At 38.7% G+C, this 18,339-nt stretch overlaps 1 protein-coding gene across 4 annotated transcripts in view; it reads right to left on the bottom strand.

The window, feature by feature from the left end:
- LOC117426930 (hyccin 2-like) overlaps positions 1 to 18,339 on the bottom strand; it is a 72,781-nt gene that overhangs the window by 29,204 nt on the left and 25,238 nt on the right. For all 4 annotated transcript variants that reach the window (XM_059033521.1, XM_059033520.1, XM_034045177.3 and 1 more), the window contains 5 exons: positions 17,199 to 17,281; positions 10,936 to 11,014; positions 10,092 to 10,193; positions 7,519 to 7,698; positions 4,828 to 4,908 (listed from right to left, as the gene is read on the bottom strand). In XM_059033521.1, the coding sequence (XP_058889504.1) occupies positions 4,828 to 4,908; positions 7,519 to 7,698; positions 10,092 to 10,193; positions 10,936 to 10,986 (414 nt within the window). In that variant the 5' untranslated portion in view covers positions 10,987 to 11,014; positions 17,199 to 17,281. The remainder of the gene's footprint in view (positions 1 to 4,827; positions 4,909 to 7,518; positions 7,699 to 10,091; positions 10,194 to 10,935; positions 11,015 to 17,198; positions 17,282 to 18,339) is intronic.

Genomic DNA, 18,339 nt, shown 5'->3' on the forward strand with positions numbered 1-18,339 from the left:
ATGCTCCCCAATCAGCTTTTAATTTTATTTTTAAATTAGATTGTCAACAGAAGGTAAAGAATTGAAATGTGGTTGACCCAACACCTGCTTGCAGTAAAAGAAAAAAAAAAAAAGCAGAAAGATGCAGCATTAAATGCTAGCCTGAGTGCTCACAGAACTGATGCTGAACTAGTTTGAAGTGCAGTCAACATGCTATTTTAACTCCTCAGTCAGTCAGTCAGTCAGTCAGTCTTCTTCCTGCAGTGGGTTCTTTGTCATTTAGGGACTCATTTACAATCAGCAGCACGGATGATTTGATCCATGGATTATTCACTTCGATTTGTATTACATTTAAAAGAATAATACCATAATTATCTGTAACAAAGTTATTGCCTAAAAATCATAAAGTACTGTAAATGTTTTTAAGGGACGTTATATGTAAAATTGAAATGAGCGATAGTTCTGCATTGATATGCTCCAGGACACCCTTGAAAATCAGAATATCCATTTCAATGGGTTTTCCTGCTGAAAAAAAAAAAGTCAGCAGTCGGATATCCGTTACCCAGATACACGTCCATCGCGTTTTACCGCCCCATTATATATGTAATAAATTAATACACTTACCCGTCACATGCGATTTCCATCACATTTTCTGATACAAAGCCCATCTCTTCAATGTTACAATGTAGTTGTTTATTTATTTATTTATTTTTATTCTATTGATTTTTTAGTATTACTATGCAGGACAGCTGCTATAATATCATAATACCTTTATTAAAAATGTGCATGGATGAATCTACTGATTAATCAACTAATGGCCATAAATTAACGACCAAAAATTGTAATCGATTCACAGCTTACATATATATATATATTGTAGCGATCTCGGTTAATGCACACAGGCGCATCACACAGGGTGGGCGCAAACCCTGGACCTCTCACACTAAAGCTTAGCACCAATACCGCTGTACAAACGAGCCAGCTTTGCAAGGAGCGCATATCGGGCTCATGTCTCTGTGTGTGATTACGCCACCTACAAGTCCTGCTGCTGCCTACCCAATAAATAATTTGCGTTAGTAAAACAATATTATTGACACAATGCTTTGAAGCAAATTAACCTATTTCACATTTACAATCATGGGGTGTAGGGTAATCCTCATATCAACATCATCTATAAAATTATTAATAAAGCACCCATCCAAGACCCTCACTGTTCTGCTGTATGTTCTTGTTGTATCAGATCCAAAATTAACTGGTAAAGCGGTTTGGTTTCAGCTTGCATCATTACACACAGCCAAAGGCACACAGGCAGAAAGAGGACAATGTGTGACAGAACAGAGTACGTTAGCCAATGTCCTAAAAAAGAACAAACAAACTGATCATCAACTTCAATCTATTGTTAATTGCTGTGCTTTCTGGTAGCTGAATCAGCTAAGTAAATCCAAGGAATCTAATAAGGCTTTTATTTTTTGCGGATGAGCCGGTGTAATTTACTCAGCTACATATCTGAACTGTGCCAGGTAATATTTCAGCTCCAAATGTACACGATTACAGCCTATAGCTCGTCCATCAAACTTTGGCATATGCTCAAATACCACAGAGGTCCCAATATTCTGCTGAAATTGGAATTAGTTGAAGATGTGCAGTGAATGAGTTATTGGATTGTAAAGGTGTAGATTAAATTTTAACTTGAGATACGTTGCGACAAGCAGTTTTCCATGGGAAGGAAGTTTGCTTCCCTAAAGATAACATTGGGGAACATCAGATCAGTCATTGTTATTAGTATGACAAAACACACCATTTGAAAAAGTCCCAACCAAATTATTTTAAATATATATTTTAGGGTGCCCAATTATTCTGACTGTTTTTTTTTGTATCCCCAATTTAGAATGTACAATTATGTTCCCCAACAAGAGTGACTCCCCAAACATCTGAAGCCTGTCCACAAGGGTCCACTGCAATGTGGTGGGGTGACTCAACACTGACAATCTGGTATTCCCTACCCTTTGCTGCCAAGTGTCCAATATATTTGACATTGAGAAATTAGGCATTAAGTAGGTATGGGGACATACCCAGGGCAGTAAAGGGTTAAGTACTAGGAGCATCATAACAAATGAGATGCTCCCTGTAGAATCTCCATCGAAGACAGCCCGACTCCAGACGGTCATGGCTGTACAAGTTCTTTAATAAGTAGGTTACTAACTTTACTCTGATGCTTTCAAGCACATGTGAAATGGCTGTCCATAATAAGCATCATCATCACAATTGGAAATTTACATGCAATCCACAATTACACCATTCCAATCTGCAGTTTTGTTTTCTGCAACCTTTGTCTTCTGATGACTCTGCAAAGCACCCTAGATATTACTGGCCCAGAAAGACACTAAAGCAGTACATCTACATCAAATTAATGAATCTTGATGTATTGCCCTTCTAAGGGAAAACCCCAGTCTTGGCATGAAACCAGGAAATCACTTACATTTGTCTTGATGATTGAAGATGAGGCAAGTGCCTGCCAACACCAGGTAGCGTATTTATTTCTTATTTAATTTAGACAGGGTAGGACAATTACTGAAACTCACTGCCTAGTGGAGGGAAATAAAGATGTATTTTAAAAAGAAACGTATGTATGTATGTATGTATGTATGGTAACACAGCAGGGAGGGGGTTAATATCCTCCCTGCATAAAACATGTGCTTATGCACAGTTTGTTTAATTATTTAATTGTTTTATTGTTAATTATCACCTGCACCTGGCTATCATTGTAAATTAGAGCCAGGTGCAGGGTACTTATGGAGAGCAGTCAGTCTGCTGTGTGAAGGAGCCCGATTGAAGAGGTGCTCAATCGTTCTGAAAAAAAGGTAACGGTGGTTTTTTTTTTGGTGTGTATAATTGTGTGTTTTCCAGCCGGCAAACAGCTTAGCTGTCCGGCTTACTAGAATTAGGTTCCTGACGTGTGTAGTCAGCGCTCCAAAAACGGAGTTAGGATTTTTGTTTGTTTTGATTTGTAAAAAATGAAAGTGCGTGCAAACGCCTTTCTTTCAATTTCTAGTTGTGGAGTCGTGTTTTGAAGGTAAAAGAGCCTGAGCGAGCCTGTGTGGCGAGTGTCTCCTTTACAGTATGTATGTGTGTATGTATGTATGTATGTATGTATGTATGTGTGTGTTATGGACTGTTGTCGAAAATCGGGCAGTTGCCCCCGTCATGCCCCAGCAGTTGGCGAAGTGCCCAGCTGCGGCGGGCAGATGCCGAATTAGCTTAGAGTTTTATAACATTTTGGCATCTGCCCTGGCTGGTCAACTGCCCACAGCCACCAGGGCTGAGAAAGATTTTGAACAGATACAGTATAATACAAATAGAGAGTGAATTACTTTTGTTGCCTTTAACACTATAGCAACGGAACTAAACAAAATATCAATGCACAGTTTATTTTCATCATGGGTTAGATATAGAGGTTACAGTAAGTGGGGTGGGAACGGGGGAACACGAGTCCATAATGTTCAGCAGCAATGTTTTATTTTATTCTTACTGCAGTAACACAATACAAATTTCTGAGCAGAGTTGCATTATTTGAATGAGAGATCATTCCATATCATCAAGAGACTAATAATCACAGTTAAGTTTAAACATGTAAAATATACCTAGTTAGTTACCTGAAACCCAGGAAGAACGCAGTGCCAAAATGAATTCATCATAGCAATATTAATTAATCATTAATCAACAGCTTAAAGTTTGTATTTTTCTTATTTAGAAATATGAATGACAATTTGACTCCGAAGAAAACGTTTTCTTATAAAAAAATAGTTTTTTTTTCCTTCTGTAGAAAATATTTTTTACACAGTCAAGCAATACTATTTCATGTCTAACATTAGTTGACATCTCAGACAATTAGACATTTGCCTCAGCATTTCATTAAAATAAATGAAGGATTCAGTCGGTCTAATGATTAAATAAAGTTATTCGACTGACAAACTATTATTGAGAACTGCAGTAGATACCCAGAGGATGAACACTGCTGTGTTACTTTCCATTAGTCTTTCATTTGTTACAACAGGGCGCACTGAAGTCTTTATTTGTCATCAGCCCGGGTGGCTGTGGGCAGATGCTGAAATGACATGAAATTCTACAGCTGGGCGCTTCACCAACTGCCGGGCATTAAGGCAACTGCCTGATTTCGGCAAAAGTCCACAACATATATATTATGACTGATGTCATGTCATGTTTGTGATGTGGTGCTTGTCGGGTAACCTTCTGCCGAGAGAGGTTTTAGGAAAATAGTCCCAAATATTTTCATAAAGGATCACACACACAATTAAAGGGAAAAACATTTTAAACAAATAACATTTTTACTTGTCAGAGCTGCTTATAGCTTATCTGAACAGTGCCAGATATCTGAATGGAGCAATATTACTGAACAGTCCGTGTCTCTCTTTATTGTTGTTGAAAGATGCTGTGTCTCAGCTTCAGTCGAGATCGACAGGCTTGGCTGTTGCAGGTACAGGATTGGTTGCTTTTGTCGATGCAAAGTATTGATTGGCTGGTTTTGGTGGATAATAAAACTAATTTGGACTAATTGCATTTTTGTTTAGTATTTACTGTCCAATTGATGTGAACTATGCTTAAAAATACAGTACTTGCATGGATTGATTTTAAATTTGCAGGTGACGTGGTGACGTTCCAATGGGCATCTACTCTGCTATTTCTGGAAGCCAATTGGCTGATGGCACTGAATCATTTTCTAATAAAAGTAAATTCTGGTTTTGTTACCTACCCCCTACTTATCACCTCATTTACAAACTAGACAGCTTCGACTGACTGTGTATTATTATTCAAGCCACTTTCACTTACCTCATGGTATATGGATGGTTTGGATAACGAAGGTATTGTGAAAGACAGCAGTTTGTTGTTTCCATCCTTGTCGACAATTTCCTGCAGAGAAAGAGAGATAGATTATATAATCTACATACTCCCTTCTTTTCAAACCTGGTCCAGGCTTTTCGAGGACCATTTTACAGCTAAGGGGTTTACATGACCAGCCGGTAATAGGTAAGCCCCCCACAGCCACACTGGAGGATCACCCTGAATGACATCACCTACCTATCCTTGGATTATCTCCAAAAAGAAATGGTTAATGAAATTCAGGTGGATTTTCTTCTACTGTAAAATGCTCAAAAAAAAAATTCCAGTTGTAGTTTATCAGTAGGTTGATCAAATCAACTTCTTCGTTCTCAAACCATTTTCTGTTTTAAAGCACCATGTCTCACGACAATTTGTCTGTGCACGTAATAGGATCCTTCTCAGACACACACTTCATCTTGAGTAATGTAAACTGTTCTCAAATCCCCAAGAAAGTCATAACAAGACTGCTGCAGAACTCATAAACAAATCATTGATTAAACACTTTAAAAGCACAAAGGAGAAGACTCTTCTGTTAGAACCAAGAAAACCACCGATCCATAAATACTCATCTCAAGCTACTGTAGGTAAACATGACAGGACCATAGGAAAATTAGGTGGCAGTTTTCTGTTTTTTTTGTTTTTTTACTGTGTAGGGAAAAATAGAAACATATTTGAATATGGACACCAATCAACCTAAATATAAAACCACAGAAGGATGTCTGTGATAGAGAGAGAAAGGATCAATGTTGTAAATCTCCCTCCCAATCGGAAAGGACGCTGTGCAAGGTCAGTGGTACGCTGCCTCCTAGATGGACAGCCTTGATGGTAGGTGGAAACCAGAAGGTGACCATATTAAGAGGGGCGCGTAGTTGCAGGTTGATAGTCATATTGACTTTCACAAATCCATCATTACAACTGTTAACAAACTAGAGACCTTTTGCTTTGTTTCTGTCTTGGAAGGAGTTGGACATGGTGAAATCTCTTACGTTTTCCTCAGCAGTTGTCTGACACAGTAGTCAAATGAGTTTGAATTGGGACTCAGCTTAATTTAGGAGGCCGGCAGAAATCTGTACAAAGTGCTTTGAGGGAGGAAGTTACCTAATCAGTGTCCAATGCAATGGATACATAATAATGTATAATACTGCCGGTAGGTGAAGGGTTCTATGAAAAATGGATATCTATAGCTGATCTTTGACCTTTGTATAACATCCAGTTGAAGATTGAATGATGGACAGGCTCAATTTGAAATGGGAAAGTATTACAGTCTAGTTTTGAGGTGCAGATGGAAATGTGGCATTTGAGACTCTCCTCACCCCCTGAAGGGGATTGGTTCCTTCAGGGCAGAGTAGTTGAGGCTCATTGGCTGGGCAGTCTGGGGGAAAGCTCACCTTGTCTGTACAGTACCTATTTAAAATGGATACGACTCCAGTGTCATCAATCCAGCAAAAAAAAAATCAATCAATCTGTATAAATGACTACCAGATCTACTGTATCATAAATTCCTATTACATGCAGTGAAAGATCATTGGATTCCAGTATATTTATGGGTTCTGTGTCCTGGCACGGATCTCAGCCTGCCTTTGCAGTATCGATGTTTTATTCTGTTCATTCGTACATTTCTTTCCTTCAACACCCAACCCCCCTTTCTTTTTTATTACTATCCTTTACCTCGACTGAGTTGTCTCATACAGAGTCACCATATAGAGCACAATGCACTTGATAACAATCCCTGGGCAACCTCTGAATCACTGAAGTCAACAATTGAAGCTCCATAAAAAGAAAAAGGAATTGCCTTGTGGGAAAAAAAACCCAACTTAAAACAGAAAAGAGCAGAGGATTCAGACAGCTTGCTGACTTTCATGCAATGCGCATTCACATTTTTGTACATGAAATTTGACATTCCTTTTCAGAAAAACAACATGGTTTGAATGATTGTATATTCAATTACCGGTCACATCTTTAAAATATAAAAAGCTAAAACACGTAAAGCTAAATCAAGCCATCAGTCTTACCAGCAGCGCATTGCTAGTCGCTATGTTGGTGTGACGTTCTGCAAAACACAGAATGTATCTGGTTACAGGATACCTGTGCGTGTATCTTTTAATTTTCAATAGCTTTCTGTTGCTACCTGCCTCTCCTTGTGTTTCCTGAGGTCAACTGCATCATAATGTTCTACATGCTGTACAGAGGCAGACACTCTGAATGGTGAAAAAACAACCAGTAGGACACTCCAATGATATGCCAGGACAGTACTGTTCTTTTAGACTTCACTAGTAGTCTGACATTTTGTGAGGAATTATCTGTCCAGGACCATTTTTTTTTTTTTTTACTGCAGGGCTGCAGTTTTGCTGACAGTCTAGGCAAATGATTTGGTTTAAAACAAAACATCATGCAAAGCAGGGAATGCCTTTGAAGGCATAACCGGTAGTTTAAGCCTTAAAACCCTGCATGAAAAATACTACCCAGACTCAAAGACACTACCCAAAGATAAATAATACGGGAAAACAAATCCTGGGAGTGAAATGATTAATATCAGTACATCAGCCGGATAATCTCTGAGGGTCAGCACCACCCTACCCCACCCCAAGGTTCTGCCAGCCACAGCCCTTCTCTGTTTCCCTCACTGCTCAGGACACCCACCAGGTTATAAATGCCCAACAGGAGCGCCTCAATGCAGCCGTTGCTCTGGCGGTCCCTGCTGGCGGTGACTCGGAGGTAAACCCAGACCAGCTCTGGAAGGAACTGCAGTGTAAACCTCTTGAGCTTCACTTCAGAACTCCGGTAGAGCTCAAACAGCTGGTGGCACATTGGCTCCAGGAGCTGTGGACGAAGAAACCAGCAGGTTAGCTCTCAAACATTAGTAACAAGTCACCCAAATCATCCTGCAGAGCCATGCCTTATTACATTTCACACTTTTATCTTTATTTTATCCACAATTAAATCGTCCTTTCCTTTGGTGTATTGTCATTCCTTTATGCAGGTCTCAAATGTTAAGTTGTGAAAGCAACATAATGATGAAAATTGGTATTTGTTACTCTAAAACATAATTTGGAGCAATACACGAACTGCTGTTTCAAAACTTTAAGTGCTTCTATTCGGGAACTGTTCCACTTGTTCTTCCTGAGGTTGACTGCATCACCAGTGTGACCCAGGTTCAAAACAAGACACATAGTTTTTCAAAACCATAGAAGGCAAGGCCCACTGCATAAGGAATGGTGATACACTGGAGGCAAGGTGTATTATTTTGTAATAATTATGCATTGTAACTGAATAGGGAATTGCATTTTCAACCACTCAACCATCAGCCATGTTAGAATCCACTTAATACAGTACAACTGAAACGCACTGTGATAAAAGATACTGTACAAGGGGTCTCCCGAGTGGCCCATCCAGGATGCGCCCTACAGCTTGGAGATCACCAGTTCGAATCCAGGCTATGTCACTGCCCACCGTGACCGGGAGTTCACAGGGGGCGGCACACAATTGGCCAAGCACTGCCCGGGCGGGGAGGGTTTAGGTCGGCTGGGGAATCCTTGGCTCACCGTGCACCAGCGACCCCTGTGGCTGGCCGGGCACCTGCAGGTCTGCCTGTGTGCAATTCAGAACTGCGTGGTCCTCCAACGCTGTAGTTCTGTAGTGGCTTCACGGACAGGCTTGCAGTGCAAAACAAAGCGGATGGTTGACAGCACACGTTTTAGAGGATGCGAGTGCGAGTGCGAGTCTCTCCCGAGTTACTGCAGGAGTTGCAGCAGTGAGCCGGATTGGATAATTGGGCATTCCAAACTGGGAGACAATGGGGGTTAAAATAATTGGCGATCCGAAAAAATAAAATAAAATAAAATAAATAAAAATAAATAAATAAATAAATAAATAAATAAATACAAATAAATTAAATGCTGTACAAAAACAAGTGCTTTAGTTTAACTCAAGGAAAGACACGTAGAAATCTACATATCTTCTGTAGCTTGTGCGTAAAGAAACTTGAACTCTTTCAACACTGCAGACCTGTGAAGTCTAGAGAAATAACTCCAGTCAAGACAGCTGACCAATTCATTTTTGTAGGGATGATTTTATAAAAACACCATCATCTGGTTTCACCGATCATGATACGCAATAATCTCTGTTTAGAGAAATAATACAACATTTTTTTTTTTGTATTATTTTTGTTATTTTTTTGTTATTTTTTATTAAAGCACTAGACAGTTTCCCTGCAATTTATTATGATGATCATCACTTGTACTGCTTTTTGCAAAAAAACTTTCAATATAAAGGTTTCAATATAGGGCAGCAGTGTGGAGTAGTGGTTAGGGCTCTGGACTCTTGATCGGAGGGTTGTGGGTTCGATCCCAGGTGGGGGACACTGCTGCTGTACGCTTGAGCAAGGTACTTTACCTAGATTGCTCCAGTAAAAACCCAACTGTATAAATGGGGAATTGTATGTAAAAATAATGTGATATCTTGTAAACATTGTAAGTCGCCCTGGATAAGGGCGTCTGCTAAGAAATAAATTTAAAAAAAAAAAATGTTCAACAGTCATGAATGAAAAAAGTAAAATGAAATTGGGAAGTACATTTAAACCAAATCCACAAGCTCAGTTCCCCTTTCTATACAATATAAAACCAGGTTTCTGTTCATGAAGAATACAGTCACTGCATTTTTTTAAACTTGAAAGTTACTACCAAAAGCTTATTATGCTCCCTTTTATAAATGCTTTGTACAAATTAACTTACTATTCTGTTGCACTTTGGCCTTGCTGTTGTACCGTAAAGCATACAGTTAGTAAAATCTGTTTACCAACTTGTGAAACCACTACAAACCTGGAATTGGACTCAGAGAATGAACTGGGAAGATGACAGAAGGTTTTGTGCTGAACACGCAGAAAATGTAGGATAATACATTGAGTTTTAACAAAGTTTGGCTCCTACCCTTCTGATCAAGATTTTCATGATCTTGGATTCCCAATAAGCACACTAACCAACATTACATCACAACCTACCCTGTAAAATCAACTCACAGTATCCTACATAAGTGACTCCTCAGTAAAACTGATTTTATAATAAGTAATTCCTTTTTAGGGTCACTGCTGATTTTCTACCAATTTTTAACCATTAAATATAGTTTGAGACCCTGGGTATTAATGTGTGTGTGTGTGTGTGTGTGTCTGGTTTTAAGAGCAGTGCTCCTTTGTCTCACTAGTAGTTGCCACCTCATACCTCATTGCCAGAATCCTGGATGACTTTATAAAGAGCAGACACAAGTTTTTTCTTCTGATGAAGCGTTGCTGCATAACTGGAAACTTGAGATTCAGGTAATGTCTGGAAGGAGAACAACAAAAAAAACAATAACAGGTTAGACTGGGTGAGTGGCTAGCTGGTTGGACATGTCACTTAAAACTAAAGGGAGTGTCACGTATATCTAAAAATATACATACGACTGTGGGGTTGTTGTAGGTTTTAGTTTGGAATACATTTTATGAACTTAGTATCTTTGATTACAAGTTATTATATCAGTATCATTTATTTCAGATGTATAACAGCTGCAGTATGTTCTCTTCCCAATGCACTCTATTGACAGTTGGATGAGAAAGCAGAATGCCAAAAAAAAAACGAACCCCCACAAAGCGAATATTAAAATGAACAGCATTGTATATGAAGCAATCAATTAAGTCCCACATATAGATGCCTTTCTGTATTTGTATCTGTGTCTCTGGTGGCATTTTAAAGGTGAATTCACACATAAAATCACTTGCTTTCAAATAAAAATGCTACAGCAAATGTGTCTACTCATGCATTTTATGTTTATGACAGTTATATTTAAATGAGTAACAACCCTTTGAATAAAAACAGAGAGTAAACATTTCACATGCTTGTCACAGAATTATGATATTGAAGTTGGGTTTGTATATCTTCTATCAGGAAGAATTCCACTATGACAGCTGGTTTAGATTGAGGTAAATTAGGATTATCGGAGTTCAGATTAGCACGGCCATAGGGAACTGTTTTATTAGAACTAGCAGAATACATTATAAAACTTTTAAAAGCTGCACACACTCCTTACCTTGAATTCTGAGAGCCATTCCTCCACCACACCTCTGTCTTGTTCCAGCATCTTCTTACAGATTCAACTGCTGAGATACCTGGGGAACAAAGAGACAGCCGTGCTTCAGGGGGCTCTGTGTCAAGCCATTGTACAAAACTCAGTGAAGACCGGTGCAGCAGCTGCTGTAATGAGACTCGCTGTCTCAGCCAAAGATCACACACTTCAATCAAGCCAACAAGTTACTGCACGAACAAACAAACAACACAACTGTGCAGGAACCAATATCACACAAGCCACTTAAAAGCTTAACAATGCTCACATGCCACAGTACACAGAACTGTGCAATCACAGACCTGCTTTAATAACCCATACTGCTTTAGGCTCTAACTGCACGTGACGCAGCCAGATAATGATTTTTGATGGTGCCAACGGTATCAGCAAACCCTTTGTTGACTTGTGATGATCTACCAAAAATTCTTCAGTTACCTTAAGTACCACTATACAAGTACATTGTTTAATATTCTGTGCAACTGAGAATAAAACAAAAAACAAACTTCCACGGGAGCTCCCAGGGGACGGCGCACAATTGGCCGAGCGTCGCCCGGGCGGGGGGAGGGTTTAGGTCGGCCAGGGTGTCCTCAGCTCACCGCACACCAGCGACCCCTCGAGTCTGGCTGGGCGCCTGCGGGCTTGCCTGTAAGCTGCTCGAGAGCTGTGTTGTCCTCCCACGCTGTAGCTCTTGGGTGGCTGCATGGTGAGTCCGCAGTGTGAAAAAAAGCGGTCGGCTGACAGCACACGCTTTGGAGTCAGCACAGGGGTGGTAGCGGTGAGCTGAGCCTAAGAATAGTTTGACATATCAAACTGGGAGAAAATAATATATAAATAATAACTGGCAACGACTAAAAAATATAAATAAATAAATAAATAAATAAATAAATAAACAAACAAACAAACAAACGTCCCTCTCTCAAGCTGCACATTCACAAAACGTGAAGGGCAGTTTTAAGGAATCTTCTGTTAAGGACTAGTACAGGGATGGCCAATCCTGTAATTGAATAACTGGAGTGTCTTTAAATCATCAATGGCTAAAAGACCTGGAAAAAAATGTTAAGTGTTGACGAATTAATAAAATAATTGGTTCAATAAAGCAATTGGGAACTCTGGTAGAACAAAAAACAGAAGGCCCTGCGGCTCTCCAGGACCAGGGTTGGCCACCCCTGAATTAGTTGAGGTTTCATCCCTGTTTGTAAGAACAGTGCCCAGCCTTTGCTGTTTTGACCTGTTCTGGAGCCTTTGCATGTGCATAGCCTTGCCGAGCAGCTTTCCACATCGTATTCACAGGGGGTGGACTTTTTAGATATTAAACACTTTTGTTCGCCCCAACACTACAAAGTGCAATTTGAAAAGAAAAGCCTTTGCCAATCTCCCCACCGTGATGCTCTCTTCATTGCCAACTGCATTAGAAAGGCTTAAAACTTGTCACTTCAAACTCCAGGCTTTATCACAGCAAGAGGTACCGAAGCATGCAGCGTACCGAACAACCAATGCATTCAGAGAACATATACTCAGTAGAAATACAATACTTCCCACAGACATCTCTTGTAATGAACCAGTGTCAGTTCTTCATAAATTAACAAAGAAACCAGGGGCTGGGTTTCATGATTCCCTTATTGACCTTTCTAGAAGATTAGACTCATATAGTTACAGTACAGCTGACCAAATACTGTAAATGTTTAGCTACTACACTCACAGTGAGCATCATTTAACCCCTACGCAATAGGAAGAACAGTTATTAGTGCTGCACTAACTGATACTTTGATTATTCAGATTGAGATCTCACAGAAATCATGTGCTGACAATCAAATGAGAGTCATTGGTGTCGATGGGCTAATTTACCATTCAAAGTGAAACAAGTGAAGTAACAGCTGCTTGGACTTGTGTTGATTGCTGCTTTTCTTTGACTCTGTGGAGAACAGCAATCCACACAAATCAAGCAGCTGTTTCTTCATTTGTTTCACTTGAAATGGTAAATTAGCCCAATCAACACCAATGACCTTCACCTGTGGAGATTAATCCAAATACTTGGTTTGTGCAGCACTAGCATATACACTTATCAATAGATTATTTTTAGATCAATTTAGAGCTGCACACACCAGCCCATGTTCCGCATGTGGTAGTTTATTGCTGACGTCACTTATTATATTAAAATATTTAATAGCTCTGCCATGCTGATAAACGGGGTATGATACAGCTGTCAGTGGCTCGGATATATGCAAATTACTGTTAAATGTGAGGAAGTATACAGACTGCCGTTACAGTGTTAACTGTATTAGTCTAGAGAGGATAAAGAGGAAGAAACTATTTTGGCTACTGTTGATACTCTTTATTGGACAAACATACAAGTTCCAAACACAAGCTTTCAAGCCTGCACATGTCCCTTCTTCAGATTAAAGGGAGTTTAAAAAGTAATAAAAATGTTTAAATAAATAAATAAATAAATAAATAAATAAATAAATAAATAAATAAATAAAAGTTCACATAGTAACTGGGTTCAGGACTAATAAAATAAAGACTGAACTACAGCCTTCACATCAACCCTGAGTCCAGTCTGGAAAACCATAGGTAACAACCAGCCTGTTATAAAGAGATCAATTTCTCGCAAATGAAAGAATTTAGTCAGCATACTTCAGTGTAAGAAAATGTTCAGGTGGGAGCAACAAACACAATAACACCTTCAACCCTGGGTGAATTAATACACACACGCACGCCCAATGAAAAACAATAAAATCGACAGCACTCCAGTAGGAAATCATTTTGCTTCCGATCTCTTTTAGTAATGAAGTGCCATTTTAAGAACACTCAGATATGCAGCACACTGACAAGCTTTTTAACATGTAATCATCAACATCATTTCTCTTCAAACCCATTTCCACTTGTTGAAGGGACCTACGAGGTCTTCAAAACCAATGTTTTGAACTTTAATGTTGGCCCAATCGAATATATGAAACGAAATCTGCATATAATAGCAATTAGATAAGCTAGCGACTAGATAATCTGAAGACTGTTCTGTATAGGCAAAAGTTTCGCAAGGCTCTACAGGCTTACTTCTTTCATTCCAAGTTGAAAATCAATCTGACCCTTAAACTAATGGGGGAACTGTTCAGCAAATATCACACCATCTGGCTTCAGCCAAGATTATGACCTTTATAATACTGGACACCTTTTCTCTGCTCTGTGCCTCAACCACACAGTGTGGCCTTCACCAGGAAAGTGCTAAATCAACAACAACCAATTGAGTTAAGCCTTGACTGGCAACATGGATGAATGACTTGCCTGCTCTCCACAGCAAGCTCTTGCTTACTTTAAACCTTATGGGACTCTATAAACTAACTTATACTGTAAAACCACAGACACCCTGGCCTTAAGGCTGCATTTCTGAAAACAAGTGTAGCATTGTTTTCCCAGTTACAGGCTCCAAAACTTGTTAAAAATGTATGAAGCTAAGCAGTGTGAAAGCTGATCAGAAGGGATAGTATGACATAGGATGTGGAGCAGAGCTTGAGAGACCAATCAGGTCTGCAAGTGTAACTATAGGACCCAGGTGGGAGAAAGCTAGTTTTATCAACACTAAGGATGCCAATAAAAGGAAGCTTTGTCAATCTCAACTTCTTTTAGTCTTTAACAGTTAAAATATAAATCAGTAAGCAACAAAAATGACAATCCTCTTCTGAAGGAACACTTTACTTCCTACCCTCTACCCCACGACATGTGTTCATAATCATGATTTACTGCTGCTGCCGCAGTCCTGGATATTTAGTATGTTTCACAAAGTCAAGTTTGCAGAGTCTCTGTGCAAGCCTGAGCAAGGTGGAATTTCTGTAATGAGGCCAGTACTAAAATGATCACTAGGAGTGTGCACCTGTAATTCCATCCCCCTTTGAAACAGTGGGTTCTATTCAATTGATCTTAACAGTGGTGGATCTAGATTATATATAGATATAGATATATATAAAATATAATTACACCTGGCATTTTACTTTTTAAATTAGTTATATTTTAAATTAGTTATATCTAAAGAAACAATGCCAACTGAGAAATCCTTCTAGTTGACACTTTTGTCAAAGTTTATTTTAGTATGGATACTTATTCTACCATGGAGTGCTACAGTTCTAGATGAGAACCCCTTCTCTTCATGGTTTAAAGGATAACAGTATTCCCGGTGCGTTGGGTAATGAGATAGGGAATGGATAATATCTACCAAACTCACTATAATCTAGCATCTATTAGAAGATGGGACCATTGTCTAGCCAGGGATATTAAGATATGTAGGTTGGGGGGGGGGGGTGGAAGCATTTCAGGAAAATATTAATCCATTCAATAAACATTGTGGATTTGACCTCGGATCAAATGGTCACTGATAGACCCATACACCGACACCTAAATAAATAATTTCACTTGGAGTGTAGCTTCAAATATCATTTGCAGTTTTACAGCCTCTTACTGTTTTAAATATAATTTGCAGTTTTACATGCCTCTTACTGTTTTAAATATCATTTACAGTTTTACAGCCTCTTACTGTTTTAAATATAATTTGCAGTTTTACATGCCTCTTACTGTTTTAAATATCATTTACAGTTTTACAGCCTCTTACTGTTTTAAATATCATTTGCAGTTTTACAGCCTCTTACTGTTTTAAATATCATTTGCAGTTTTACATGCCTCTTACTGTTTTAAATATCATTTACAATTTTGTATGCCTCTTACTGTTTTAAATATCATTTACAATTTTGTATGCCTCTTACTGTTTTAAGGTGTCTGCAATGATTAGTGATTCTGTTTCTCACATATATCCCTTTACCTAGTAATACAAAATTTGCACTGTAAAAAAACAAACTGGTTTTCAAATTGAATGGTTTATATGTTCATTTTTTGTGTGAAGCACTTTGGGATCCTTGTGATGAAAGGCGCTATAGAATTGTATTGCATTGTATCATATCGTATTGTATTGCACTGTACTGTATTGTATTGTACTGTATAAAGGACAGCACTGGAACAGCTGAGGTTGCTTACCCGTGCCAACAGCTAGAGTATGTAAAGTACGTATCCTTTAAAAACAGGCCTCTTCAGCTGGAGGGCTGTCTAATGAAATGCAATGTGAGAATATCTCATGCCAAAACACATTTTATAGAAAGCCTTGCGACGTCTCAAAATGGAAATCCGGAAAGCATCCTTCAAAAGAATTTCATGGTACACAGTGGTTTATCTGGACAGCCATGCACTGGTTTGGGACTCCAGATGTCAAGAAAGAAATGTAGCAGAAGGGCACCGCTGTAAACAAAGGGCTAGTTTCCAGAACTTGTAAATCACCTTTTTTCATGTAATGTACTTGTGGTAAGAGTAGCGCTGCGGTCATGGCTGGCTAGCGGCAGGAATAGCAGAAATGGAGGAAGAAAAGTACAATTCAGAGCTTCTCGCGCACTTTTATTTATATAAATGAAAATCAAAAAAACAAACAAACAAACAAACAAACAAAAAAAACCTTGAAAATATAAATCAACAAAACACAAAAAACAGCATCCAAGCTGTGCTATCATGATACAGAGACCTGGAGCACAACCTGCTGCTCCCAGTCCTTTACCATCAACTAACTCCCCCAGCTATCTCTCAGCTCCTCTTTTGTACAGATGGCCACCCCCAATTTGGCAACCAATTAACTAATTTGGGAATGGCCACATTCCACATTTATTTATCGGAAATAAGTTATGCTGTTGTATGGAATGGGGGAGCCAAGGCTGCCAAACTTAAATTCAAAACATACAAATTTTATTTAAAACAAAAACACCAAACATAATATTTACAAGTGCACCAGGACCATGTATTTTTTGCAACTTGAAAGGACACCTCCTTTCTCCCCAAAAAAATATATGCTGTTATACATTCCAGTTTAAAAAGCATGCAATAAAAAATAAATGTAATTTAATTAAGAGTAAATGGAAAATACGAAACTGATGTAATTACAGAAAGCGTGATTAAAGCACCATTTGACCTTACTAAATTAAATCAGTCATGCCATATAACTGCGGCACAGTGGCCTTATGGCACTAAATCACATGAGGAGGTATGAATATTTATTTTTAAGGGTTTATTTATTGAAAGGGTGCCGAGCAGAATAGCTCTTTAGATTTGCTTTGAACCACTAGGCATGCTCTGTGTACAATATAACTTGGGGAGTAGAATGCAGGTAAAATAAAGATGATTTAATGAGTCTGTCAAGTGCTTACCTTACTCTCAGGAAATCAGTTCCCTTGTGGCTGAATCCAACAGGTCTCTGTACTGTGACACATCTGTTGATCTTCAGGGATACCTAAGGAAGGAAGGAAGGAAGGATTAGATTTCCATTTGCTATGAAAGGTAAACCCCAATAAAAGGAAAGCAATCGCAACAGCTGTCTCCAGCTGGAAGTCCAGTTTTGGTAAGAGAAGCATACGGATCAAGAATATACAACTCATCGACTAACTGAATCAAAAGCCAGAGGCTTGCATGTACTATATGCTTTGGGTGAGGAGTCTGCAGAGGTAATATAAAAAGATTTATTAAAAACAGAGGAATCTAATACATCTAAAACTATTTTAAAAAGATAATACTAAAGAGTGTTCCCATTGAGTGCCAGTGTGCATTGATTCCTTTTGAATTACAGCACAGCAAGTTTTTTTTTTTAAATAATTTTTATTAAGACAACAATGGAGTTTATTACATTCTCCACCACCGATAAATTGTTATTTTTCATTTATTTCCTAGTCATCCCATTCAATAACTTTAAATAGCTTCCGATAGCTTCAAAAATGTCTGTTTTTACAATTACTTTGAATATAACAAGCCCGCAATACAGCAAAACCTTGTGCAGATCAAAATGGCTTACACACAGGAAAATCCTATTAAATATCTACAAGCTATGTGTAAGGGTTAATCTGCTTACAGCCTGACTCTGTTTCACTGAAGCACCCCCGTTCAAAAACAGCCTTTTCTATAAATTCCATAAAGCAAGCTGTGTGAAGAAAATAGGCTTCGACTCATGTGGGAGAAACATACTGAAAAAACAAACGTCAGTCTGTGCAGAGAGCATCTGATCCAGGGCTCTTTACACTGGGCTGCTCACAGAGACTTGACTAGGCATGTGTTCGTGGGTCTGCTTGTCATTTAGGGAGTTGCAAATTCACTGGTTGCAAATCAAGCTATATATTAACCATTATTGAGAACATCATACTAACTACATGGACAGTGTTATATAGCCCTGTGGCACATACAAGTCATGTTGCCACAAAACAAAGTTTTAAAAAAGCCAATAGAATTCGATTACCCATTTTTGTATTATTGTCAGCAACTGTGAAATATCGGCTTGCTTTTTGGTTTTATCTATTTCAG

This window comes from Acipenser ruthenus, chromosome 11 (assembly GCF_902713425.1).
Source record: "Acipenser ruthenus chromosome 11, fAciRut3.2 maternal haplotype, whole genome shotgun sequence".
In the NCBI taxonomy this organism is placed as follows: domain Eukaryota; kingdom Metazoa; phylum Chordata; class Actinopteri; order Acipenseriformes; family Acipenseridae; genus Acipenser; species Acipenser ruthenus.